Raw genomic sequence first — 27,646 nt, 5'->3', positions numbered from 1 at the left:
TTTTGGACACAGTGCGATGTATGTAAACATAATTCTACGCGCTTTCTGGTATATTATGATTCTATGTGTAATATATAAAATGTCTATTATATTAAAAAAAAGATTTATAATAATTTTTTAACCCTGTAATTAGGTGTTCTCGACAGCTAGATAAAAGCACTGCTCTCTTTAACCCTCATCCTGGCAGAAGGAAAAAATTTTTTTTTACACATTCGATGGTTGAAAATGCTTCAGAATTCCAAAACTAAAATACTGTTTTTGTTTTAATCAAAGTTTATTATGAATTGTGATAATGCAGTTAAAAATGAGATCATATCGTCGCCGTTCAGGCAAAAGTCACTAAAACGACAGTTTTGAGTTACAGTAAATCCCCTATTTACGTTTTTCTAGGGAGCAACTAAAAGGTGTAAAACTGAGGAAAATGCGAAAATCAAAATCAAAATTATTGTTCTATAATCCTTAAAATATAGCTTGATTAGAATGACAGCTGTCAAACTAATGTCATCAGTGATGGAAAATTACTGATCGCTGATCAGGCCTGTACAGGCCCCGAGCATCTCGGCACATATGAAGATGCTTAGATTACGATGGGCCGGACATGTACAGCGAATGCCTGACTCGCGTATCCCTAAAAGAATAATGAGCGGATCCCCTGGAGGAAAGAGATCAGTAGGAAGACCCGGGCTGAGATGGGAGGATGAAGTGAGAAAGGATGCGGCGCAGCTTCTCCAGGTGGCAAATTGGAAGACGGCGGCTGAGGACCGACAGAGTTGGAGGCGAAAGTTGCAGGAGGCTAAAGCTCGATATGGGCTGTGGCGCCATCGGAGAGAGAGCAGAGTAGTTTCAGACTGGAATAAATTGCCAAGCCTAGTTGTCCATTCCATTTGAGACTAGTTCGAAAACCGTTTGGATGCTGTTTTGAAGGAAGAAGAACTTGGACAAAAAGCAGTACAAGTACACGAGATATAGGCGCACCGGCAAAGGCTGCCTGCCTATGATGAATAATAATTATCCTCGGCTCTACCCGACCGAGTTTCTCCAGGGTATGCTCGGCTACAACAGTTTGGAGACTAGAAGGAATGTGTATTTGACTACACATTTTTATCCATTGTTGCGCGGTATGATCGATAATTCTGAGATTATGACGAGCATTGGTTTGTATGTTCCTGATAATTACCTAAGACAGCGTCAGCATAGATCGTTTCATATTCCGATATTCAGGACCAGGCTGCCTATGGTTATGCCTGTTGGAAGGGCTACCGCTATGCTGAACAACATTACTCTGAATGTTGATCTGTTCCATGTATCCGAAGGGGTTTTCCGGAGCAGGATTCTCCTACTACTTTGACATGAGTCTCTTTCGTGTATTTTTTTTTCTTTTTTATAATATGTACGTATTGAATATATGTTTTTAGTGTATATGTTATATTTAAAGTAAATGAATTGAATTGAAAAATAATATTTCCTTCCACGGTTTGGCCGTGTAGAATGAATGGATGACAAAAGAACGGTAAAACAAGCATATTTGGCGAAATAAAACGGTTACGTGAGACGAGAACGACACGTGATCAGATAAACCAAAGTCTGGACATGTCAAAAGCAGGCAGAACCGAAGGGCATGTATGACAAGATTTATGAATGTGGAAGAAGCTAGAATGTATGCCAGGATAGACGCGTGTATATGGACCGCGTCCATTCTCTCTGCCTACCCTGACGGTAAAATGGCGTGATGGTAGTAGTGTTATTTTCTTCCTTTCGCTAATTTATAGCTTGCGTGGTCCAAATTTTAGCCACCTTGCCTCATTAAAAACCTCACAGATATTTTTTATACATCAGAAATAAAAAGTTACCAATAAAATTTATCAAAAAGACATGAATAAATAAGGTCTCCAAATATTCAAATTGCTATTTCTCAAAATGATGTTTTGTCGGGTTAGTGACGTTTGCCCGAACGGCGACAATGCTGCCAAAAAAGGGGTCAAGTTGACATCTCTGGCCGCCGCTGAGACGGCTGTCTTTTTACGCCCACCGCACACGGCACATCACGGCCGCTGGATAGCGGCGCCGCCTTCTTAGGAAAGCGCAGCTCGAGACAGCCATTTCGTTCCCGGCGGCCGGGCCTCGAGTCCGGGGGACGTCGGGTCCGTCCCCTCTGCCTGCTGGTTTATGTGCAGAGTTTGTTTTTATCCGGCCCCGAGGGGTCTTGAAGAGCCGTTTCCTTGCAGTGGTGCCTTTTGAGCTGGTGCTTGTTGGTGGATTTGAAACTGCACAGGCGACAGCAGTAGTAAGTGATTAGGCCTTCGGTAGTTTGGGTCTCGTAAGTGTGGTAGGACTTTGATGAACCTATGAAATAAATAAAAAATCATTTATTAATTACACTGGTCAAAATGATTTTTGTCTCACGAGTACCAATAGATGCATTTAATAAAGTTTTGTATCCTGTTAGATTAGTTAAGTTTGGAATATTCTTTACGTAGGATTAATTGAATCAACAATATTTTGAGTTTGTCCAAATTTTTGTAGACAAGAACTGGATTCAACTCCCTGGGGAGCTGTTTATATTAACATATTAAAACAGAGATGAAGAACATTTAAGAGAAGGTAATATAGAAGTCTAGGCATCTACAGGGCTTATGACTTGTCAATGGCTGGTTTAAGTGGCCACTTTACACACTGTGTAACATTCACCATTCTGCCTATATTTGAACATCTGTATTCCTTCAATTCTTTCATCTGTTGATGTTTGTGAAGTTAAAGAGCTGAAACCTTTATTTATGCGGGTGAGATTCATCTAATTGAATTATTTCACCTACATACTAGGCAACGCCTGAAAACGTTATTTTTTCAATTTCTATACTTCTTCATGGACCAGGTAATTTATCAACAATATTTTGAGTTGGTCCAAATTTTTGTAGACAAGGACTGGATTCAACTCCCTGGGGAGCTGTTTATATTAACATATTACAACAGAGATGAAGAACATTTAAGAGAAGGTAATATAGAAGTCCAGGCATCTACAGGGCTTATGACCTGTCAATGGCTGGTTTAAGTGGCCACTTTACACACTGTGTTACATTCACCATTCTGCCTATATTTGAACATCTGTATTCCTTCAATTCTTTCATCTGTTGATGTTTGTGAAGTTAAAGAGGTGAAACCTTTATTTATGCGGGTGAGATTCATCTAATTGAATTATTTCACCTACATACTAGGCAACTCCTGAAAACATTATTTTTTTCAATTTCTATACTTCTTCATGGACCAGGTAATTTATCAACAATATTTTGAGTTTGTCCAAATTTTTGTAGACAAGGACTGGATTCAACTCCCTGGGGAGCTGTTTATATTAACATATTACAACAGAGATGAAGAACATTTAAGAGAAGGTAATATAGAAGTCCAGGCATCTACAGGGCTTATGACTTGTCAATGGCTGGTTTAAGTGGCCACTTTACACACTGTGTAACATTCACCATTCTGCCTATATTTGAACATCTGTATTCCTTCAATTCTTTCATCTGTTGATGTTTGTGAAGTTAAAGAGCTGAAACCTTTATTTATGCGGGTGAGATTCATCTAATTGAATTATTTCACCTACATACTAGGCAACGCCTGAAAACGTTATTTTTTCAATTTCTATACTTCTTCATGGACCAGGTAATTTATCAACAATATTTTGAGTTTGTCCAAATTTTTGTAGACAAGAACTGGATTCAACTCCCTGGGGAGCTGTTTATATTAACATATTACAACAGAGATGAAGAACATTTAAGAGAAGGTAATATAGAAGTCTAGGCATCTACAGGGCTCATGACCTGTCAATGGCTGGTTTAAGTGGCCACTTTACACACTGTGTAACATTCACCATTCTGCCTATATTTGAACATCTGTATTCCTTCAATTCTTTCATCTGTTGATGTTTGTGAAGTTAAAGAGCTGAAACCTTTATTTATGCGGGTGAGATTCATCTAATTGAATTATTTCACCTACATACTAGGCAACGCCTGAAAACGTTATTTTTTCAATTTCTATACTTCTTCATGGACCAGGTAATTTATCAACAATATTTTGAGTTTGTCCAAATTTTTGTAGACAAGAACTGGATTCAACTCCCTGGGGAGCTGTTTATATTAACATATTACAACAGAGATGAAGAACATTTAAGAGAAGGTAATATAGAAGTCTAGGCATCTACAGGGCTTATGACTTTGTCAATGGCTGGTTTAAGTGGCCACTTTACACACTGTGTAACATTCACCATTCTGCCTATATTTGAACATCCATATTCCATCAATTCTTTCACCTGTCGATGCTTGTGAAGTTAAAGAGCTGAAACCTTTATTTATGCGGGTGAGATTCATCTAATTGAATTATTTCACCTACATACTAGGCAACGCCTGAAAATGTTATTTTTTCAATTTCTATACTTCTTTTTTTTTTCTGTTTACTCGTTACATCCGAGATCTTGCTGTTTCCGTGATCGTTGTTAACCAAGTTCGACTGCATTATTAAATTTATTTATTTATTTATACATCAACGGTTCAATGAACCTTTTACAAAAAAAATAATAATTTACAGAAATAATCACAGCAGTGCACAATAATCATGTAGTACATGGTATGAAATAATGGAATAATTAAAACTAAACAATTTGGCAAACATATAATACAAAAAATTAAAAAGAAAAATAACATTTCTAAATAAAGATAGCAATAACCACGAGAAAATCTTATGAACTAATTATAAATATAACACAGTAAAGTTGAGAATAACTTATTAATAATAATAAAAAAATTATTACAACGTTGGTACTTAAAATAAAATTTTTTTGAGCAATAAAACAAAAAAAAAAAAGTTAAATTATAATAATAATGTTTGGATAATTTATAAAGCGCCATTTTTTGTGAAAATCACCTCAAGGGCGCTGTACAATAAATAAATATCCCAACACGCCTTGCAGCTACAGAGCGCATGGACGGTTGGGATTCTAGTTCCTAAAAACAAAAAACAACAAAACAAACCATCACGCCGTTTCACCGTAAGGGTAGGCAGAGAGGATAGAACGCCACAACACTCTATCTTTGCATACAGATCTCGCTTCCTCTACATTCATACATCTTCTCATGCACGCGCGCCGATTATTCCGACTTTCGACATGTCCATCTTTAAGTATTTGTTGGATTTGGTCATGCCATGCCTTTCTCGGTCTTCCTCTATTTCAGCATCCATCAACATTCGCATTGTAAATATTCTTAGCCGTTCTCTCGCTGTCCATTCGTTCTACATGTCCAAACCAGCGCAGAGCTCCTTTCTTGATTTTGTCGATAATGCTTGTCTCAGCCTTACATAATATACGGATCTCAACATTTGTGCATCTATCGTACATAGGTTTACCACACATTCGCCTGAGAGATCGCATTTCGACTGCATTCAGCCTACTTTCATCCCTGTTTTTCCAAGTCCATACTTCGCTCCCATACATCAGGGATGGGACCAGAACTCCGTTGTGAACTGGTTCCTCGTCTCCAATTATGATATATTACAATTATGATATATATGAGCTAGATAACAGAACGTCTTGCAGCTACAGAGCGCATGGACAATAAGAAATCTAGCCCCTATTTACATTTTTATTTTTAAATTTTTTATTTGACGATGAAGTTTAGAGTTTAAGTGATATTTTAAAAACGAAATAAAAAGCCAATCTATAAAATTAGAAGTTAGATAACAACAAGTCTTGCAGCTACTGAGCGCATGGACGGTTGAAATTCTAGACCCCATTTTCTAAATTTAGATATTTGATAGTTGATAACATTTACATAATATGATAAAAATAATATGATAGCTAACATCACAAAAAGTCTTGCAGCTTCAAAACGCACCGACAAATGGAATTTCAACAACATAAGAATGATTTTAAAAAGTTAATAATAAAAAATAATTTTAAAAAACGCAATAATAATACATTGAGCAAAGAACTAGTAAGTATGGCAATGAAGTGAACATGTAACAGCACAAAAAGTCAAATATAAAAAACTAAACAAAGATAGCATTCCTTAACTTATTATTAAAGTTAACAAGACAATAGACGATACTCAAACTCAAACTCGTGCCTGTTTTATTTTGGTATGCAGTAAACAGGATTACTAAATAATACCTCTATTAGTTAATAAAAAATAAAGGATTTCATTTACCTTCGGGCAGTTTCGTTTTGGTGACGTGATATCTTGATATATGGCGATTCATCTGGAAGAAAAAAAAATGTATTTATATTTATTTATTTAAAAAACAGATTACATTGAAAAAATATTTTTAGTCAAATCATTGAAAAAAAAAATATTGACAACTCCCACTTATAATTGTTTTTACAATTTTTCTGGAAGTATATGTAGACTATAGTGTAGCAAATCCATTTTATTTTGTTGTAATTCCTATTTTTTCCATACATTTTTTCCATTCGTTTTCCTCAGTTTTATACTTTTTTCTTGCTTCCTTGAAAAAGGTAAAAAGGAGGTTTTACTTTTATTTATTTATTTATTCACACTCTTTATCAAAATACAATTCCACGTTCACTTTGCCCAGCTAACAAGGGTACATACCCCGTTCCAAGCTAGGCAATTACATTTCAATATATTATAATAGTTAACAAATTTATATAGAGCACAGACAAACAAAATATAAACTTATTCGGATACACATTTTGATTCATATACATACAGACATACACATATATACTCATATACATATATACACATGTACATACACACACACGTACATACACCCATGCGCATACACATACATACATTCATAAAAACATAGACAATTTATTTATGCGAAACTTCATGGTTGTCATCTATGAATATATTTTTTTTAAATTATTCCTTTTTTTAAATATTTTATTTTTGACATCCAGTAAGGTTCTCCAATCCGTGGCATGCATCAACTTTTCTGACTCCCTACGACCAATGTCATGAAAGAGCGAGGTCAACACCTTCCGTAACTTGACAACACTCCCGTCTTTCCACGATTCTGGCAAAAGGTTATGGACCTTTTTGCCTACGTTATAGTGTTGTCTCGATGCCAGAACAGTGTTGACCCCTTCACTTAGTATCAGATCCCTATTAGAGTATCTTGTATTATGGTTGCGGTTGACGCTCGGGTAAATGTCTCTATCGATGTGTGTAACCACTACCGTTCTCAACATATACTGTTGAATAATATTCAGTACTCTGAATTCTTTGAGGAGCAAGTCACTTGGATAGCGAAATGTTTTTTTTAAGATGACTCGGATTAAAGATTTCTGTGCAATTGCTGCAGGTTCAAGGGCGGTTTTAAGGGCGGTTTTTATGCAAGCTTAACTGTACTGTAGTTCATTTTGACATCAATAACTAATTTTTCTTTTTTGGTGGAGATTTCTACATCCTTTGCTTCTAATATCCTCAAATACAAATGGAGGTTACTTTCTGGATATACCGAGTATTATTTAGGTGTTGTCATTTTTTTATTTGTTTATTTTTCCATACACATATTATTGACAAAGAGATATAACTACAAAAATACACTTCAGAAAAATACATCTTAAAATTAAGCTATAACATGAATTGGAAAAAATGCCCACAAAGACTTCAGCTTTGTCTGAGCGTGGGCCATTCCTTTTTTAATTATTTAAAAAGTAAGACATGAAAATGAAAAAAAAAGAAAAGAAAAACTAAATTAACATACGCTGATATTTGCATTTATTTTTAATTTTGATTAATTTTTTAAGTGTGTCTATCTGTTCCTTCCATGCTGATCCAAGACCTCAAACCTACTTTAAAATGTACCAGTGATTTGATGTTTTGTAGCTCCTTGGTTAGAAGATTGAAGGATCTTGGACCAACATGTGAGGAGTGCCTCTGTGCGAACTTAGTTCTGCATCCTGGAACCGACAGTACACTATCGGATCTATTACTAATACCATTTAAATTATTACTAAACAATTCTCTATTCAAGTAATCTTGGTTTAAAATCTTCTCCTTACATTGCTTTTTCAAATTTTAAAGATTACTTGCTATACTTGTTATTCCTTCTTTACTTTTTCTTTTTTCTCTGCTGCCATTGGCATGTTTTTATACTTTTATACTTTTAAACTACTTTTGATTACTTATATTATATATGTTAATAAAATCAATATATTGCTGCTCTTACTATAATGTGTCATTAATTTTGAAGATGTTTTTTAAATTGACCTAAATTTAAATTTACTGTCTTATATTTCACTTAAAGATTCTTCTCATCGTTTCTTTGAATCCCTTAAAATAAATATGTGTTTATGTTTTTCCTTTTTTATAAAAAAAATGTTATTACTATTTTATTTTATTTTTACATCTGAGCATGTTTTTCATTCTTTATTTCCAATCTTAATTTTTAATTACTCTTACAAATTTTCTTCATTTTAAATATTATTTCCATTTGAAAATACTCACTACAAACTACAAACCTTAAAATATTTTTTTTTCACTTAAATTTTAATTTTTAAACAACTTTCATTTATGTTTTCTTTTTCCTTCTCTTTTTTATACTTTCATAATTAACCTTACATTTAATTGCTTTTTAATATGGAAACTTCACTGGTCCATTAGAATTAAGTCCAAATATTAAACTTTGTAACTGTACTGTATGTTTCCTGAATAAAAGAAAATAAAAATATAAAAAAAATAAACATATTTTATGCACTGAAATATATATAATTTTCTAAAACTAAGGAGTCCATTTTCTACGTACCTGGAGTCGAGTGGTGGCTTTGAATTTACACTTATCACAGTGAGCTATAAAGGAGGGGGCGCCTCTATTTCGGTGGCCTTTTCCAGGGGAGGCTTGGCCAAGCTCCTGTAGCGACCGCTGCCCATACCGGGATGCGTTGCCTGGAAACGAAGAAATACGGGCGTTCAAACACGGGCGGGATGGTGAATGCCACACAATCACCAAACGCAGCGTATTTTGAATATGAGTTATTAATTGAGGAATGGCGTTTTTCAGAAGGTTATTATTACAATTTTTTGTATGAAAGCGGTCTGGCGGTTTTAAGCAGAGCATATTGACCTTACTGCGTAAATATTTGCAAGAAAGCGTCCAAAACTGTGGATTCATTTTGCGAATATCTAAGCCATTCTAAAGCCCAAAAATTGCACTCACATTGTATTGTAGAGAGTAACACCAAAATCCGCGTGGTCGTCAGAGCTGAACCCCGCTTTGAAAAAATATTATCAGGTTGTCGTTCGGGCATTCAAGCTATAACTGATACCCGGTCGGTAAATCCATTAATTGTAGATATTCAGAGTAAAATTAAGCATCTCAAAATCAGAGGGATGATTATTCAAATACGCTGGATAAGAGGACACGCTGGTATCGTGGGAAATGAGAGAGCGGATGAACGAGCAAGAGCCGCAACTTGTAAAAGAATGGCAAATTCTTTTCAGAATTTCACCTAAGCTTTGCTAAACGCTGTATAAAACAAAATACGCAGCGGCGTTGGGAGGATCACTACCACGCTTTTTCTACAGGTCAAATCACTAAACCCAACGCCGGCTGATGCAGCTAACTTCCGTCATCATCACCAAAGTACTTTTGAAACGAGCCAAGTGACGTCGCGAGTCAGGAGAGACAACACCGCTTGCTTCTCGAATGCCCGCCCTTGCTGTAGGAACACATCGACAGTACGACGTTTAGTAATATTTCGTTCACTGTTCCGAGGATCCTCGGCAGAGGGGAAAAGAACCCAATGTTAGTTTTATAATTTCCCACGGCACAGACAGGATTGGTACGCAAGTTACGGCTGGGTACATTAATGTTTATCTGAGCGAGGATATCATGGGCGTCCATACAGTTAGATATTAATTTGTGCAAGAATATCAAATCAGCCAAAATCCTTCTGAATTCATAACTAAAGATATGAAAGTACTCTAGACGATTGTAATAGTTGATTATGAAAGTATTTGAACCGATTCTAAATATTAACCATTTAAAAAATTGACGTAACACTGATTCAATCCGCGTTATATGAATATTATAATTAGGAGACCATATTATAGAATTAAGCGATTTGCTGATGAATGTCGATAAATAGAATGTGATGGTTTTTGAAAGGAATGAAAGTATGACTCAATGTGAAATCAGGGTGAATGGAGTTATACTAAAACAAGTAGAGGAATTTGTGTATCTGGGAAGTGTGTTCACTAGGGATGGAATGACTGAGAAAGATATTGAAAGGAGGGCGAGTGCCGGGAACAGAGTGAACGGTGCACTTAAATCGACCTTGGCAAATAAATGCTTGTCACAAGAGGCAAAATTGGCAGTTCACAAAGGAGTCCCGGTCCCGTCCCTGATGTATGGGAGCGAAGTATGGACTTGGAAAAACAGGGATGAAAATAGGCTGAATGCTGTCGAAATGCCATCTCTCAGGCGAATGTGTGGTAAAACTATGTACGATAGATGCGCAAATGTCGAGATCCGTACATTGTGTGAGGCTGAGACAAGCATTATCGACAAAATCAAGAAAGGAGCTCTGCGCTCGTTTGGACATGTGGAACGAATGGACAGCGAGAGAACGACTAAGAATATTTACAATGCGAATGTTGATGGATGCAGAAATGGAGGAAGACCGAGAAAGACATGGCGTGACCAAATCCAAAAAATACTTGAAGATGGACATGTCAAAAGTCGGAATAATCGGCGCGCGTGCACGAGAAGATGTATGAATGTAGAGGAAGCGAGATCTGTATGCAAAGATAGAGTGTTGTGGCGTTCTATCCTCTCTGCCTACCCTTACGGGGAAACGGCGTGATGGTTTGTTTGTTTGTTTGAAATTCAAGCAAACTACGAACAAATGATTTATACGATGTAATGGCAATTTTCGGGCATTTGAATGGCTTAGAAATTCGCAAAATAAATCCACAGATTTTGGACGCTTTCTTTGAAATGTGGTCAATGTGATGGTCGAACTTAAGTTTGCTATCAAAAAGTATCCCAAGATCTCGAATCGTCTCGACGTTCATTAAAATTAACAAAAAGTGTCGTCGATTGAATGATTTTAAACGATGAAATGTACATAAACATATTAAATAAATAAATAAATAGAAATTGAAACATACCTTGTGGACAGTCAGCTCCTTGATGGCGTTACATTTAAAGTCACACATCTTGCAATTGTAGAGGTAAAGTTTGAAGTTAGGAGAGTCCATCACGTGCGGAGGGATGTTGAATTCCCCTCGTTTTCGTCTCCTGCGTAAACAATACACAACATTGGTCAACAATAATTATAATGATTTATTAACAAAAATAACAATAACTTTATCTACAACATCCACACTTAGGTCATAGATTTCTCTGGATCATGTCTAGTCTGCCTAACTAGGTACAAGCTGTTTTAAGGTAGACATTTTTATGCAAAATAAACAATAACATTACTACCAACTGGTTAATTTACTATACAGTTGTACAACATAAATTTATACCTGAATTTATTTCAACAGAGAGGGAAAAAGTTTTCGAGAAGGGAATATGGAAGTCTAGGCATTTAACCAGCCAATGACAGGTCATAAGCCCTGTAAATGCCTAGACTTCCATATTCCCTTCTCGAAAACTTTTTCCCTCTCTGTTGAAATAAATTTAAATACGAACAACTCCCTAGGGAGGAAATCCAGCCAGTCTGCAAGCATTTGGACATAATCAAACATTGTTGAATTACTACCTGGTAAAAGAAGAAGTATAAAAATTGGAAAATTGTTTCCAGGCGTTGCCTAGTAGGTGATTTGGTTCAGCCGGATGAATCTCACCCGCGTGATAGAGGTTTCAGCTCTTTTACTTCACAAAAGTCAACAGATGGAAGAGTTGAGGAAATGTGGATGTTCAAACATGGGCAGAATGGTGAATGTTACACAGTGTGTAAAGTGGCCACTTAAACCAGCCAATGACAGGTCATGAGCCCTGTAAATGCCTAGACTTCCATATTCCCTTCTCGAAAACTTTTTCCCTCTCTGTTGAAATAAATTTAAATATGAACAACTCCCTAGGGATGAAATCCAGCCAGTCTGCAAGCATTTGGACATAATCAAACATTGTTAAATTTATACCATTTATTATTTAAGAATGTTTTTGAGTGAATTATCCGATTTTTCTCGACCTAAACTCAGTAACCAATTTTTTACAAATTCATTAAATTGAATCCGGGTCGTTGTTTTGTAATGTTCGGGTAACATATTGAATATTTTGGGGCCCAGAAGCCTGAAATGTCTTTGCCCGAATTCAGAGTTTGCGGTAGACCCCATGACCCATCCTCTAGTTTGACTTCTGGTAGTGTGGGAGTGTTCCTTTTGGGATTTGGTAGAATAATTTAGTTCCACAAACATTATTATTCTAGATATATACAATTGTCTTATATCTAAGATCTCAATTTCCTCAAATGATTTGACGCTGGGGTACCTGAAGGGCTTTTTAAAAATTATTTTAACTATTGATTTTTGAGCAGATTCGAGAGGTTTTAATATCGATTTATTAGTGCCTCCCCATCCTATTATGCCTTAAGTTATAATTGAGTTACATAAAATAAAATATAGTTGTTTGAGTTTAATTAGGGATAAGATGTTACGTATCGACATGAAGATATGAGAGAGTTTTCTAATTTTTGTGTAATATATTCTATGTGTTCTGTCCATTTAAAATATGCTTTGAGTTTATCCAAATTTTTTGTAGACATGAACTGGGTTCAACTCCCTAGGGAGCCGTAAATATTGACATACTACAACAGAGATGGAGCCATTGACAGGTCATAAGCCCTGTAGATGCCCAGACTTCTATATTACCTTCTCTGAAATGTTCTTCATCTCTGTTGTAATATGTTAATATGAACAGCTCCCCATGGAGTTGAATCCAGTCCTTGTCTACAAAAATTTGGACAATCTCAAAATATTGTTGATAAATTGAACTGGGTTCAACTCCCTAAGGAGCCGTAAATATTGACATACTACAACAGAGATGGAGCCATTGACAGGTCATAAGCCCTGTAGATGCCCAGACTTCTATATTACCTTCTCTTAAATGTTCTTCATCTCTGTTGTAATATGTTAATATGAACAGCTCCCCAGGGAGTTGAATCCAGTCCTTGTCTACAAAAATTTGGGCAATCTCAAAATATTGTTGATAAATTACCTGGTCCATGAAGAAGTATAGAAATTGAAAAAAAAATATTTTCAGGCGTTGCCTAGTGTGTAGGTGAAATAATTCAATTAGATGAATCTCACCCGCATAAATAAAGGTTTCAGCTCTTTAACTTCACAAACATCAACGGATGAAAGAATTGAAGGAATATAATAACTCCCTAGGGAGGAAATCCAGCCAGTCTGCAAGCATTTGGACATACTCAAACATTGTTGAATTAACTACCTGGTAAAAGAAGGAGTATAAAAATTGGAAAATTGTTTTCAAGCGTTGCCTAGTAGGTGATTTGGTTCAGCCGGATGAATCTCACCCCCGTGATAAAGGTTTTAGCTCTTTAACTTCACAAACATCAACGGATGAAAGAATTGAAGGAATATAGATGTTCAAATATGGGCAGAATGGTGAATGTTACACAGTGTGTAAAGTGGCCACTTAAACCAGCCATTGACAGGTCATAAGCCCTGTAGATGCCCAGACTTCAATATTACCTTCTCTTAAATGTTCTTCATCTCTGTTGTAATATGTTAGTTTAGAGATGGAGAACACTTTAGAGAAGGAAATACAGATGTCTAGGCATCTACAGGGCTAATGACAGGTATTATATACACGGTTTTTCAGGGCCAGACCGCGAAACTTCAGAGGAACAACATTTCTCATGGTAAGCTTTAAAAAAAATGCAAATATTTTTTTTCCAAAAAGTCAATTAAAAAAAAAAAATGCAATCTTAAAATATAGTAAATACTTCATTTCTCGGACAAGCAGTCCCTCCACAAAAAGTTCAGTTCTTACCCTGGACGCATTCCCTGATGAATTGCAAACTGCTTGTGGACAGGAGGCTTTGGAGGATCCGGTTGAGTCACAGTGAAGTAAACGAGAGGCACTTGGTCGTGTTCCACCACTTGGACATACTGCATACCTAAAATTTTACAGATTATTCAATTCAATCATTACAGAGCAATTCAATGCGTCAAAGTTTAAAGTAGAAAATATTTGTAATGCGTCTGTCTATAACTTGTTTTTGTCTTGTTTAACTAATTCAAATAATCTGTTCACATTATATTATTTCACAATCTTTTATACATGACATACAGTTGTATTATTTCACAATCTTTTATACATCACATACAGTTGTATTATTTCACAATCTTTTATACATCACATACAGTTGTATTATTTCACAATCTTTTATACATCACATACAGTTGTATTATTTCACAATCTTTTATACATGACATACAGTTGTATTATTTCACAATCTTTAATACATCACATACAGTTGTATTATTTCACAATCTTTTATACATCACATACAGTTGTATTATTTCACAATCTTTTATACATGACATACAGTTGTATTATTTCACAATCTTTTATACATCACATACAGTTGTATTATTTCACAATCTTTTATACATGACATACAGTTGTATTATTTCACAATCTTTTATACATGACATACAGTTGTATTATTTCACAATCTTTTATACATGACATACAGTTGTATTATTTCACAATCTTTTATACATGACATACAGTTGTATTATTTCACAATCTTTTATACATGACATACAGTTGTATTATTTTACAATCTTTTATACATGACATACAGTTGTATTATTTCACAATCTTTTATACATGACATACAGTTGTATTATTTCACAATCTTTTATACATGACATACAGTTGTATTATTTCACAATCTTTGATACATGACATACAGTTGTATTATTTCACAATCTTTTATACATGACATACAGTTGTATTATTCCACAATCTTTTATACATCACATACAGTTATATTATTTCACAATCTTTTATACATCACATACAGTTGTATTATTCCACAATCTTTTATACATGACATACAGTTGTATTATTTCACAATCTTTTATACATCACATACAGTTGTATTATTTCACAATCTTTTATACATCACATACAGTTGTATTATTTCACAATCTTTTATCCATCACATACAGTTGTATTATTTCACAATCTTTTATACATCACATACAGTTGTATTATTTCACAATCTTTTATACATCACATACAGTTGTATTTTTCCACAATCTTTTATACATCACATACAGTTGTATTATTCCACAATCTTTTATACATGACATACAGTTGTATTATTTCACAATCTTTTATACATCACATACAGTTGTATTATTTCACAATCTTTTATACATCACATACAGTTGTATTATTTCACAATCTTTTATACATCACATACAGTTGTATTATTTCACAATCTTTTATACATGACATACAGTTGTATTATTCCACAATCTTTTATACATCACATACAGTTGTATTATTTCACAATCTTTTATACATGTCATACAGTTGTATTATTCCACAATCTTTTATACATCACATACAGTTGTATTATTTCACAATCTTTTATACATGTCATACAGTTGTATTATTCCACAATCTTTTATACATCACATACAGTTGTATTATTTCACAATCTTTTATATTGTGAAATAATGTAATATCTTACCAGGTGGATGATTCAGCCCCTGAGGATCAGTTTCTTCTTCTTCTAATTGTGAGGTCTCCGATTCTTCGACATTTTCCTTCTATGGAAAAAAAAAACAGCATTATATGCAGTTTTTTGATCCATGCTGCAAAACTTCGGAGGAACATTTTTTACGATGTATTTTTATATTTTAAAATAGCCGATAAAACAGATTTCTATTTGAAATTACGGAACAAAATAAATCAAATTTGTACAACTGCCATTCAATGTTTGAAAAATGGCGGAAAAAATAGGAAGACCTTGTACTCTGAACATGGAAGAACGCCTAGATGGTAAACCACACTTCTTAGCCGAGAGAGAAAAAAACAGCTCCTAAGACTGTGCAGTATGCATTGACCGAAATAAAAAAGGAGGAAGAATATAAATGGTGTGGTTTTGCGAAACCTGTCCACAAAAACCTGGTCTGCATTTAGGACTGTGTTTTAAAAAATATCATACAAAGCCAATTTTTAATCAACCATACTAGTAGAAAGAAAATGCTTTTTATTTCAAATAAATATGTTGGCAATTCAATATTTTGTGTATTTTTTTGTAAATCTATTTCCTATTGTATTATTTTTGCAAAAAAATAATTCAGAGCTTCAACAAAAAGTGTAAATTAAATATAATTCAAAGGGTTAATACTCCCTACAGGATGAATCATAGTCCTTGTCTATAAACATTTGGAGAAACTTAAAATATAGCAGATAGACTTAACGTACTTTGAATTGTACATATTGCTGTTCCTCCTCTTCTATATCTCCCATCGTTTCCTCTTCTTCTTCAGTCTTTGCGACCTCTGCACTTCCACTGTCATCATACCTGCGGAGAAAGAAGCTTCTATTGTAATTTTTTTTGAATTTATTTATTTAAAATAATACATACATTACAAATAAAAATTCAAGATGTACATATTATAAAAAGACAAAAAACACATAAAGAGACTCTTTTCAAAATAGTAGGAGAATCCTGCACCGGAAAACCCCTTCGGATACATGGAACAGATCAACATCCAGAGCGATGTTGTTCAACATAGCGGTAGCCCTTCCAATGGCAGGGTGCTCCTGTATATCGGAATATAAAACAATCTATGCTGACGCTGTCTTAGGTAATTATCAGGAACATACAAACCAATACTCCTCATAACCTGAGGATTATCGTCCACACCGCGCAACAATGGAGAAAAATGTGTAGTCAAATACACATTCCTTCTAGTCTCTAAACTGCCGAGCATACCCTGGAGAAACTCGGTCGGGTAGAGCCGAGGATAATACCCGCACTCTCTCATGTAGAGATATCTCAAAAACTTCTTTTGGATTTTCTCTATCATAAGAGAGTACTGCGATTGTGCTCTGCACTATAAATATATCAATTTTACCAGAAAAAAAATTTAAAAAAAGCATTTATTTATACTTTTACATTATTTGAATTCTTTTTTTTATACAAAATAATGTTCCCTCACTCTGGGGTTGTCCCGTGCCGAGGCAAACATTTTACAAAATGTGAAACATGCCTTAAATTAGTTATTGAACAAAATTAACATAATAATAACAATAAAAAACATAATTAATCCAATTGACCTAATTACAATTAACATAATAAACAATAAAAAACGAAAATATTCATAAAAAACATAACCAATTTATATAGACCGATTAAAAAAAATTCATAAACAGTGCATACATTTTACCTATTTGGCTTGATCCACTCATCGATGCGGGCGCAACCCACCTCCATTATCCATTTCTTAATAGCAATTTTATATTGTGAGAACTTATTAATTGTCCTTATGGATAATGGAAGTAGATTGTACACTTTAACCGAGTAGTAGGCTAATCCTCTTTGACCGAAGGTTGTATTTATTATGTTATATTTTTGCAGCATCAGGGTGGAGTATCTAGTAACTCTTGTATTTGTAACGGAAGGTAGAGAATAATGTTTACGTGCGTATATTTATTTATTTATTTATATACGGCATTTCTGCCATTTACATATATGTGGTATAAAGAGTGCTTAGAAATAAAAATATTAAAAATAAAAAAAATCGAGTATGAAATATTAATATACTCGTACTGTACACATTATTAATTACTTAAAATACATACATATTTTAAAGAAATTATACAATAACAAAATACATTAATCAATCAAATTATAACTATTCCAACCACTTCTTATCTGAGTTTGGCTTTTACTCATCTCTACTCGCTGCTCCCCGACCCGGCTTTCTACTCGATTCTACTTCACTTCGCTTGACACCTTCGCTTCACCCTGGACTTCTCTCCCTACGGATTCCTGACCACGGCGAACCGGCAACTTCAACCCGAAATAAGAGGCCCTTCTGAGGACATCTCCGGCCCCGACGAGTTAACAAGATCGCCTAGCCTCCGCTGCCTTACAGCCAGTGGGTCGGGACGTGTGCATTAGTGACTGCAGCGGAACCACAACACGACGCCGGTAGCGCGTTAGCTACATGTACCCATATCTAGGTATAATGAGCGCAATATAGGTAGGCTTTGCTATCAGAACAACAAGAGAGTTTTAGTCTGTTGATGCATTAAAAATATTATACATGACCCTAGTAGGAAGCCAGTTAGAATATGGGGCCTCATTATGTTACCCATACAAACAGTGTGGAGAAGGTCCAACACAAGTTTTTAAGATTTATGAATTTCAAATTAAACATTCCAATTGAAGAGCTTAACTATAAATGTTTAATGAAGCAGTTAAAATTAATATGTATTAGTGATAGAAGGGAAATTTCAAATTTAGTGCTGCTTTTCAAGTTATTCAATAATGTTCCTGACAGTCCCAAACTTTTGAATTGTGTGAATCTTTACGTGAGACAGCGTGGGACGAGACAAAATACTTATTTCACTGTTGGTTTGCATAGTTCAAACTATGCCAAATACTCACCTATTCCACGGCTCCACATGTTAGCGAACAAACATGGAAACTTAGATTTATTTAATTTATCTTTATACCAATTAAAATCATTTTATTTATTTATGACAAAATACAGGGTTTATAAACTTTACGTATTTTTTTTTATTTTTTATTTTTTTTATTATTTATTTATTTAGTTCTATGTATTTACATAGTCTAATATATATTTACAACACAATATTTACATCTATACTTATTCTAACATTATTTATCACTATTATACACTTAAAATCCTAATTTATAATATTCACTGTTTCATATGTACATTTTCATTAATTATATTCACTATTTACTACCTAATATTTTTCACATATATACTTTTTACATTTAATTTTAAATATATTTACATTAATTTCATTTTTTATGCTTTCTGGCATTTCTTCAAACAGTTTTATTCCCTTGTACATGCGGCAGTTCTGGGACATTGCTTTTGATTTTTTTTCCAGTCTTATATTTTTAGATCCTCTTGTTGCATAGTTATGAAAGAACTCATTATTTTTTAGTTTATCTTGAAAATATCTCGGAACTATTCCTTTAATAATTTTGTTTATTTCATTGGCAACATTGAATTTGATTCTTTGATCAATTGTCATGATATCTAGAAGTTGAATCATTTTCTTAACATTTGTTCGTCTCCCACATCTTAATATTATCCTCATCGCGTATTACACTACATATTTTATTTGTACGAAATATTCCCAATATTATTCCGGATATTATATATAAAAACACAATAGTTTAAATAAAAAGTCGATAAAATAAAATCACATCACTCGTCAAGATCTATTGTTGAATGAAAAAGTTCAGTGGATTTTTAATAAACTATTAAACTAAGCAAAAAAATGTATCAACAATATTTTGAGTTTGTCCGAATTTTTGTAGACAAGGACTGGATTCAACTCCCTGGGGAGCTGTTTATATTAACATATTACAACAGAGATGAAGAACATTTAAGAAAAGATAATATAGAAGTCTATTTATTTATTTATTTATTTATTTATTTACGGACAAAGTCCATTATAAACATTACAATTAAAAGAAATTTTTACAAAGGAATAAAAAAATATAAGGAACAGAAATAAGCAGCAAAGACAGATGATAGATTTTTTAGATTAAGTAAAAAGCATAGGCTAACTATACAGATTCTTTAGCTGATTTGTAAAGAAAGACATCCTTACACCATAATAATCAAGATCTCGATGATCGTTCACCCGCCTGATCATTCTGGGCAAAGGCGACTGTGCACCATAATTGGTCCTGTAGTGACCGAGGAAAAGCATTTCATTATTTCTTAGTCTACGGGTGGGAACGTCAAAAAGAATCTTTTGCAAAATTTCAGGGGCATCAATGAGACAGTTCATAATTTTATACATGCAGATTATATCTGCAATGCATCTGCGTTTTTCAAGACTTGATATGCTTAAAAACCTCTCCATATCAGAATATGAATAGTCTCCTCTTTCCAATCCCATCTTCCATGCAATTTTTCTTATAAAACGATGTTGAACTGATTCAAGGCGCTTGATATGAACAGCATAATGAGGGGACCAGATTACAGATGCATATTCAAGAATAGGGCGAACTAAAGAGCAATAAAGTGTTTTAAGTGTAAGCATACTTTGGAAATCAGACGTAGTTCTATTAATAAAGCCTAAAATTTTTAAGGATCTGTTTACTATATTATCAAAGTGTTCCAGAAAAGTTAGTTTATTATCTAGGATCACTCCAAGATCTCTTATAGAGGTGACAATCGAAAGAACTTGGCCATTAAGTTTATAATCAAAAATAAAAGGATGTTTACATTTATGGTATGAAATAATTTTGCATTTATCGATGTTAAGTTCCATGTTATTAGTTTTGCACAAGTATGAAATGCATTTATGTCTTCTTGGAGTCTGACACAGTCATCAATATTTTTAATTAGCTTAAGTATCTTGTTATCATCAGCAAAAAGCCAGAATTTTGTAAAAGAAAAAACATTAGCAGCATCATTAACAAACAGATTAAATAGAAGAGGGGCCAAGTGGGCACCCTGTGGTACACCAGAAGTTACTAGGAAGCTATTTGATATGACGTTATTGATTTTTACACTTTGTTTTCTATGTGAGAGGTAGGATTTTAAAAACGATAAAAAGGGATCTCTAATGCCTACAGCACGAAGTTTAGCACATAAAATGTTGTGATCAACTTTGTCAAAGGCCTTGGAGAAGTCTGTATACAGTACATCAGCTTGAAGATTATTCTCGAACGCTGTAAAAATAGTATCAGTAAAAGAAAGCAAATTGGTCGTCGTTGATTTGGCTGTCCTAAATCCATGCTGCTCCTCAATCAGCACATTTTTAAATATAGGTGTTATTTTTTTTGTAATAATTGATTCGAATAGTTTAGGTACAGGAGATATCATTGAAATGGGTCTAGGCATCTACAGGGCTTATGACCTGTCAATGGCTGGTTTAAGTGGCCACTTTACACACTGTGTAACATTCACCATTCTGCCTATATTTGAACATCTATATTCCTTCAATTCTTTCATCTGTTGATGTTTGTGAAGTCAAAGAGCTGAAACCTTTATTTATGCGGGTGAGATTCATCTAATTGAATTATTTCACCTACATACTAGGCAACGCCTGAAAATGTTATTTTTTCAATTTCTATACTTCTTCATGGACCCAGGTAATTTATCAACAATATTTTGAGTTTGTCCAAATTTTTGTAGACAAGGACTGGATTCGACTTCCTAGGGAGCTGTTTACATTAACATATTACAACAGAGATGAAGAACATTTAAGAGAAGGTAATATAGAATCTATATTACCTTTTCTTAAATGTTCTTCATCTCTGTTGTAATATGTTAAAAAAATGTATGTTAAAATCAGTCAATGATTTTTTAAAGTTTTGTTATTTTGACATTATATCTCAAATTCTCTTTCCCTCTTCATTCCGCTGATTGGTCAATTGGCTTCTCGTAAAACGGAAATCTATTACAACACTATATCATAGGCTGATTTGGAAGAACTAGTGACGTCATTTAAAGTGTGTAGTTCGTTTTTATTGAAACAGTTTTTGTTATTTTTTTCATACATTTTCAAGAAACTTCGCCTTACAATGGGGAAATATCACATACTACGATTACCGATAAAAATATATGAAATGGATTTGGAATAATTAATTGTATATTCAAAATCAATGGATATGGCAGAGAAAGCCAGACGACAGAATTTGATCCAGGATACGGCTCTACCCAATGTAGGGAGTGCCGTTTTACCCACCGTTAAACTACTGGGAGTTTTACTCAATTCTGACCTATCTCTTGACGCTCAAATTAGTAGAACGATAAGTTCATGCTTCTACCAGCTGAGACAAATTAAATGCATACGCAAAAATTTGCCGGTTGATGCCGCCCGTCAATTAATAAATGCGTTTGTAGTGTCTAGAGTCGATTATTGTAATGGTATCTATGCAGGTCTACCAATGAACAAAATGACTCGCCTACAATCTGTATTGAATGCCGCAGCGAGACTTATTTTTGGAATCTCTAAGTTCAGTCATATCACTCCACTACTTCGGGAACTACACTGGCTACGTTTTCCACAGAGGGTCGAATACAAACTCTGTTGGCTTATGTATAAGTCACTGCACAACTCGGCTCCGGAATATCTAAGGGAACTATGCATTCCAGATGAACTAGCTGACAGGCGTCTCACGCTTAGATCAGCTACGTCTACGGCGAGAGGAAAAGTTATTATACCTCTACGCAAACAGCGCACTAAATTTGGTGAGCGCGCATTTGCGGTCGCAGGCCCTATGGCATGGAATGCTCTCCCAGCAGAGGTGCGAAGCTGTGAAAGTGAAGTGATGTTTCGGAAAAAACTTAAAACCCACTTGTTCTCTAAATCATTTGAATAAATCCGTAGCACGTGACAACAAAATAAATTATTTTAATTAAATTACAAATTTAAAAGCTTCAATTAAATTAACTTAACAATAGAATCACCATGTAAAGCGCCCTTGAGGTATTTTATTACGAAAATGGCGCTATATAAGTTATCCACAATAATAATAATAATAATAATAAATGTTTTTATACATAAATGTAAAAAAGAAATTCAATAAAAATATGTTAGTAGAAAAACGCGACGTGTTTGGCCTTGGTTGTTGTGACGTTAAGATCCATGAAATTCTTCTACACAAATCACCATTTTTATAATAATAAATAAATAAAGCCTTACCTTATTAGCCGAAAGTTCATGAGTCCAATTTGGTTCCCAGCCTCGTTATCACTACCCATTTCTCCACAGCCATTCACTATTTCAATGTACTGCTGCTCCCCATTTTCGCCCTGAAAAAAAAAGATTATTAATGCGGAACTATTTATTGATTGATGAGACGCTTCCGCGTAGCGGTAGGCCAGATGGGGCAGTTTATAAATGTATTTTATTATTTATTTAACGGGACCTATAACGGGGCCGCGGATAGTAGCGAGAAGCTCCATTCGGTAATCATAGAGTGGGGGAAAGCGACAAGGGCACAAGATGTGTTCAGAAGATTGATGAGGATATCCGCAGCAGCACGAAGGGGAATCAACAATATTGAAAACAAATATTTTTAAATTAAATTTACCATGACAATGTTTGAGTATGTCCAAATGCTTGCAGGCTGGCTGGGTTTCCTCCCTAGGGAGTTATTCATATTTAATTAAACATTGTTGAATTACTACCTGGTAAAAGAAGAAGTATAAAAATTGTAAAATTGTTTTCAGGCGGTGCCTAGTAGGTGATTTGGTTCAGCCGGATGAATCTCACCCACGTGATCAAGGTTTCAGCTCTTTTACTTCACAAAAGTCAACAGGTGGAAGAGTTGAGGAAATGCGGATGTTCAAACATGGGCAGAATGGTGAATGTTACACGGTGTGTAAAGTGGCCACTTAAACCAGACAATGGCAGGTCATGAACCCAGTAAATGCCTAGACTTCCATATTCCCATCTCGATAATGTTTTCCCTCTCTGTTGAAAAAAATTTAAATTTACCATGATCTGATACAAACTGTGTAGTCCAGTGATCGGGGATAACCCAAGAAGATTTTAAGCGCTGACAGCCAATGACAGTACATAAGCCCTGTTAATGCCTATACTTCCATATTCTTATTTTAATAATTTTCAGACTTAAAATTAGAACAGAAACCAAAATTCAGTTTCGGTTTTGGCTGGAATCTCGGTTCTTTCTCGCCGTTCATGCAGCATCGTGAGACCGAGTTTCCGGTTGCAATATCTCTCGATTATCTAACCTGGTCCGTGAGCCTGGACTGTCGCACGATCTCGGCGATCTTGGCCTCGAGGGAAGTGTCGTCGGCCGACAGAGTGATGGTCCTGTGGCCGCTCCTCAGCGCCGCCCGGATCTCCTGACGGTGGGACTCCTCCAGATCCTGGGACTGGTCTGCCTCCTCTGTCTGCGTGTGACTATACCACTCGTCTGCAAAATACACGAGTAAGAGTAAAACTAATATATCAGTAAATAAACTCAAAGTAAATTTAAAGAAATTTTTAGAACCCGAGTAAACACAGCGTTCTACATTGATAGGATTATAGGATTATTATTTTCTGTTTTTCTTTTTATTTTGCGTATTTTTTTTTTTTCATGTATATTTGAAATTATACAGCTTCAAACTACTAAATAACTAAATCAACAATATTTTGAGTTGCCCAAATATTTGCAGACAAGGACTGGATTCAACTCCCTGGGGAGCTGTTTATATCAACATATTACAACAGAGATGAAGAACATTTAAGAGAAGGTAATTTAGAAGTCTAGGCATCTACAGTGCTTATGACCTGTCAATGGCTGGTTTAAGTGGCCACTTTACACACTGTGTAACATTCGCCATTCTGCCTATATTTGACCATCTATATTCCTTCAATTCTTTCATCTGTTGATGTTTGTGAAGTTAATGAGCTGAAACCTTTATTTATGCGGGTGAGATTCATCTAATTGAATTATTTCACCTACATACTAGGCAACGCCTGAAAATGTTATTTTTTCAACTTCTATACTTCTTCATGGACCTGGACATGGAAAGAATGGTGAATGTTACACAGTGTGTAAAGTGGCCACTTAAACCAGCCAATTTGGACAAACTCAAAATATTGTTGTAAGCATTTTATGTAAAAATTGTTATTTTCCCAAATGAATAAAAATTAATTAAAGTAGATAATTGCGTAAAAATGGTGAACGTTTTAAATTACCTTCTTTCTCTTGTGTGTATACGATTCCCACTTCAGAATTCTGCTCCGTTTCCTCCGCAGCACACGAGTCTTCGGGCTCCGACATTCTCCTCGGCTGGGAGTAGCTCGTTACTCCTGCAAAACAGTAATATTGTATCTACCGACGCACAATAAATGGACACGTTATTCCTTTACCAACTGCGTCTGATTGAGCCATAGAAGTGAACTCCCTTCTAAAGTTGTGCAGTTTGAAGTGCGCGGAAGACGTGATTCTTTTTGAAAAAGCGATTGACGATTAAACGCGAGCAGAAAGAGGTGTTGAAAATGCTCACTTTCGTCTATTTGACATTCTATTTTAAAGACTTGTAATTAAATAAAATGGTATCTGTAATGAAAAAGCAAACACAATATCTTTAAAGAGCATAAAACCACCAGACGACTGAATTTGATCCAGGATACGGCCCTACCCAATGCAGGGAGTACTGCATTACCCACCGTTAAACTACTGGGAGTCTTACTTCATTCTGACCTTTCTCTTGATGCTCAAATTAGTAGAACGATAAGTTCATGCTTCTACCAGCTGAGACAAATTAACTGCATATGCGAAAATTTGCTGGTTGATGCCACCCGTCAATTAATAAATGTGTTTGTAGTGTCTAGAGTCGATTATTGTAATGGTATCTATGCAGGTCTACCAATGAAAAAAAATGACTCGCCTACAGTCTGTATAGAATGCCGCAGTGAGACTTATTTTTGGAATCTCTAAGTTCAGTCATATCACCTAACTACTACTACTACTACTACTACTACCATCACGCCATTTCCCCGTAGGGGTAGGCAGAGAGAATGGACCGCCACACACGTCTATCCTGGCATACACTCCTAGCCTCTTCCACATTCATACATCTTGTCATACATGCCCTTCGGTTCTGTCTGCTTTTGACATGACCAGACTTAAGATTTTGGTTTATCTGATCATGCCACGTCTTCCTTGGTCGTCCTCGTCTAACGTTGCCGTTCATTTTTGCCATATATACTTGTTTTACCATTCTCTCGTCGTCCATTCGTTCTACGTGACCAAACCATCTCAGAGACCCTTTCTTAATCTTATCAATTATACTTGTCTCAGATTTACACTCTCGCCTGATTTCATCATTCGTAACCCTGTCATACATTGATTTCCCACACATTCGTCTAAGAGATCGCATTTCAACCGCGTTCACTCGGCTTTCATCCTTCCTCTGCCAGTTCCATGTTTCACTTCCATACATAAGTGTTGGGACTAAAACTCCGTTGTGCACTGCCAGTTTAGCTTCGATTGACATATTTTTATTAGAAATTACTGTGCTTAGTGCTCCGTTCATTTTGTTGCCCGCATTCACTCTTCTTTCAACATCTTTTTCTACTCTTCCATCTCTTGAAAACATGCTTCCCAGGTACACAAATTCTTCTACTTGCTCGAGACATTCGTTGTTTACATTTCGTCTACGCAAACAGTGCACTAAATTTAGTGAACGCGCTTTTGCGGTCGCCGGGCCCATGGCATGGAATGCTTTCCCAGCAGAGGTGCGAGGCTGTGAAAGTGAAGTGATTTTTCAGAAAAAACTTAAAACCCACTTGTTCTCTAAATCATTTGAATAAATCCGTAGCACGTGACAACAAAATAAATTGTTTTAATTAAATTACAAATTTAAAAGCTTCAATTAAATTAATTTATCTATAGAATCACAATGTAAAGCGCCCTTGAGGTATTATATTACGAAAATGGCGCTTTATAAGTTATCCATAATAATAACAATAACTTGAAAAATACTAAATTAATCTATGAACTACCTATTATATAATTGTCCTAATATTAACTTATCTCTATGTATTATTATGTACAGCTTATAAAGAGATAAGTTAATATTAGGACATTCATGTGTTATGTTTGTACTATTTTAAGACAATAAAAATATTTTAAAAATGAATAAAAAAGAGATTAACAGTCGTTAAAATTTATTATTAAATATCACCATCTCTCTAATTGATAATAAATCAATAAAACTTCGCAAAAAAAATAATTCTAGCAGACTTTTCCCGAACAAGCATTTCATATAAATGTAAGCACAGAAAGTTTTAAGCCACAGGTACATTTTGTTTCTTTTTTGTATGCAGACATCTTTATGATATTTGTCTATCCATTAGCCCGTTTATACAATTATATAAATACAGAAATTAAAAAACCACAGTAGTTAAGACACAAGTAAACAATCGAAATTATTCAAGTACAAGTAGTCATAGACATCACAAATGGTATTAGCTAAGGTCACAGGGCGAACGCGGGAAACAGTAGCTAAAAAGTGGAAACAATGGTATTTTAGACAGCTAAATTTATTAATAAAAACATCTTTACCTTTTTACGCTAATTTGCACATTCGCTTAGCCCTCAACAACAAATATAAACGTCAAATTAAGAATGAAGGTTAAAACTTATGTGTCGCCAGCACCCGACAATAATGGTGAACGAAGTCGCTAACAGGGCAACAATATCCTATTAACTTTTTTATATTTATAACGAAATATGATATCAAAAACATAATTACCTCTATTCTTTCGCCAGAAAATAAAGTAAAATGTTTAGATTCTTATGTAATACACGCGCAGTTTGCAATAAAGCGAATTTAAATAAATAAAAAAAACGCTAACGCGAAATTAGAAAAAGGGTGACTACATTTTGGTTTTTACGAAGAATCGGGGTATGTAGTGATAAAAAAATATG

General features: G+C 34.8%; 1 protein-coding gene across 2 annotated transcripts; it reads right to left on the bottom strand.

The window, feature by feature from the left end:
- Positions 1-255: 255 nt before the first annotated feature.
- Positions 256-27,610, bottom strand: LOC148281424 (uncharacterized). Of its 2 annotated transcripts, none has more exons than XM_088226715.1 (11): positions 27,471-27,610; positions 24,907-25,020; positions 23,952-24,136; positions 22,897-23,006; positions 16,444-16,543; positions 15,704-15,782; positions 13,984-14,110; positions 11,130-11,259; positions 8,764-8,903; positions 6,195-6,246; positions 256-2,343 (listed from the first exon to the last, which is right to left on the bottom strand). In XM_088226715.1, the coding sequence occupies exons 2-9, from the start codon at positions 24,989-24,991 to the stop codon at positions 8,808-8,810; spliced, it is 912 nt and encodes a 303-aa protein (XP_088082841.1). In that variant the 5' UTR covers positions 24,992-25,020; positions 27,471-27,610; the 3' UTR covers positions 256-2,343; positions 6,195-6,246; positions 8,764-8,807. The 2 variants fall into 2 exon arrangements, with proteins under 2 accessions (XP_088082841.1, XP_088082840.1); XM_088226714.1 differs by lacking the exon at positions 27,471-27,610 and adding an exon at positions 27,281-27,392.
- Between the last annotated feature and the right edge of the window lie 36 nt (positions 27,611-27,646).

Source organism: Micrasema longulum, unplaced genomic scaffold (assembly GCF_059751315.1).
Source record: "Micrasema longulum isolate JH-2025_06_02 unplaced genomic scaffold, ASM5975131v1 h1tg000462l, whole genome shotgun sequence".
Lineage (NCBI taxonomy): Eukaryota > Metazoa > Arthropoda > Insecta > Trichoptera > Brachycentridae > Micrasema > Micrasema longulum.
Note: the sequence above shows the minus strand (reverse complement) of the source record. Positions and strands in the feature narration are given on the sequence as shown.

What these genes read in the sequence shown, in the direction of transcription:
- LOC148281424 (XM_088226715.1), bottom strand. Translation starts at nt 24,991, where the DNA reads ATGTCGGAGCCCGAAGACTCGTGTGCTGCGGAGGAAACGGAGCAGAAT. An exon ending in CATCAGGGAATGCGTCCAGG is followed by an intron (nt 11,260 to 13,983) that starts GTAAGAACTGAA and finishes TTGTTTACGCAG; the next exon opens with GAGACGAAAACGAGGGGAAT. An exon ending in AGGAGCTGACTGTCCACAAG is followed by an intron (nt 8,904 to 11,129) that starts GTATGTTTCAAT and finishes CTTCGTTTCCAG; the next exon opens with GCAACGCATCCCGGTATGGG.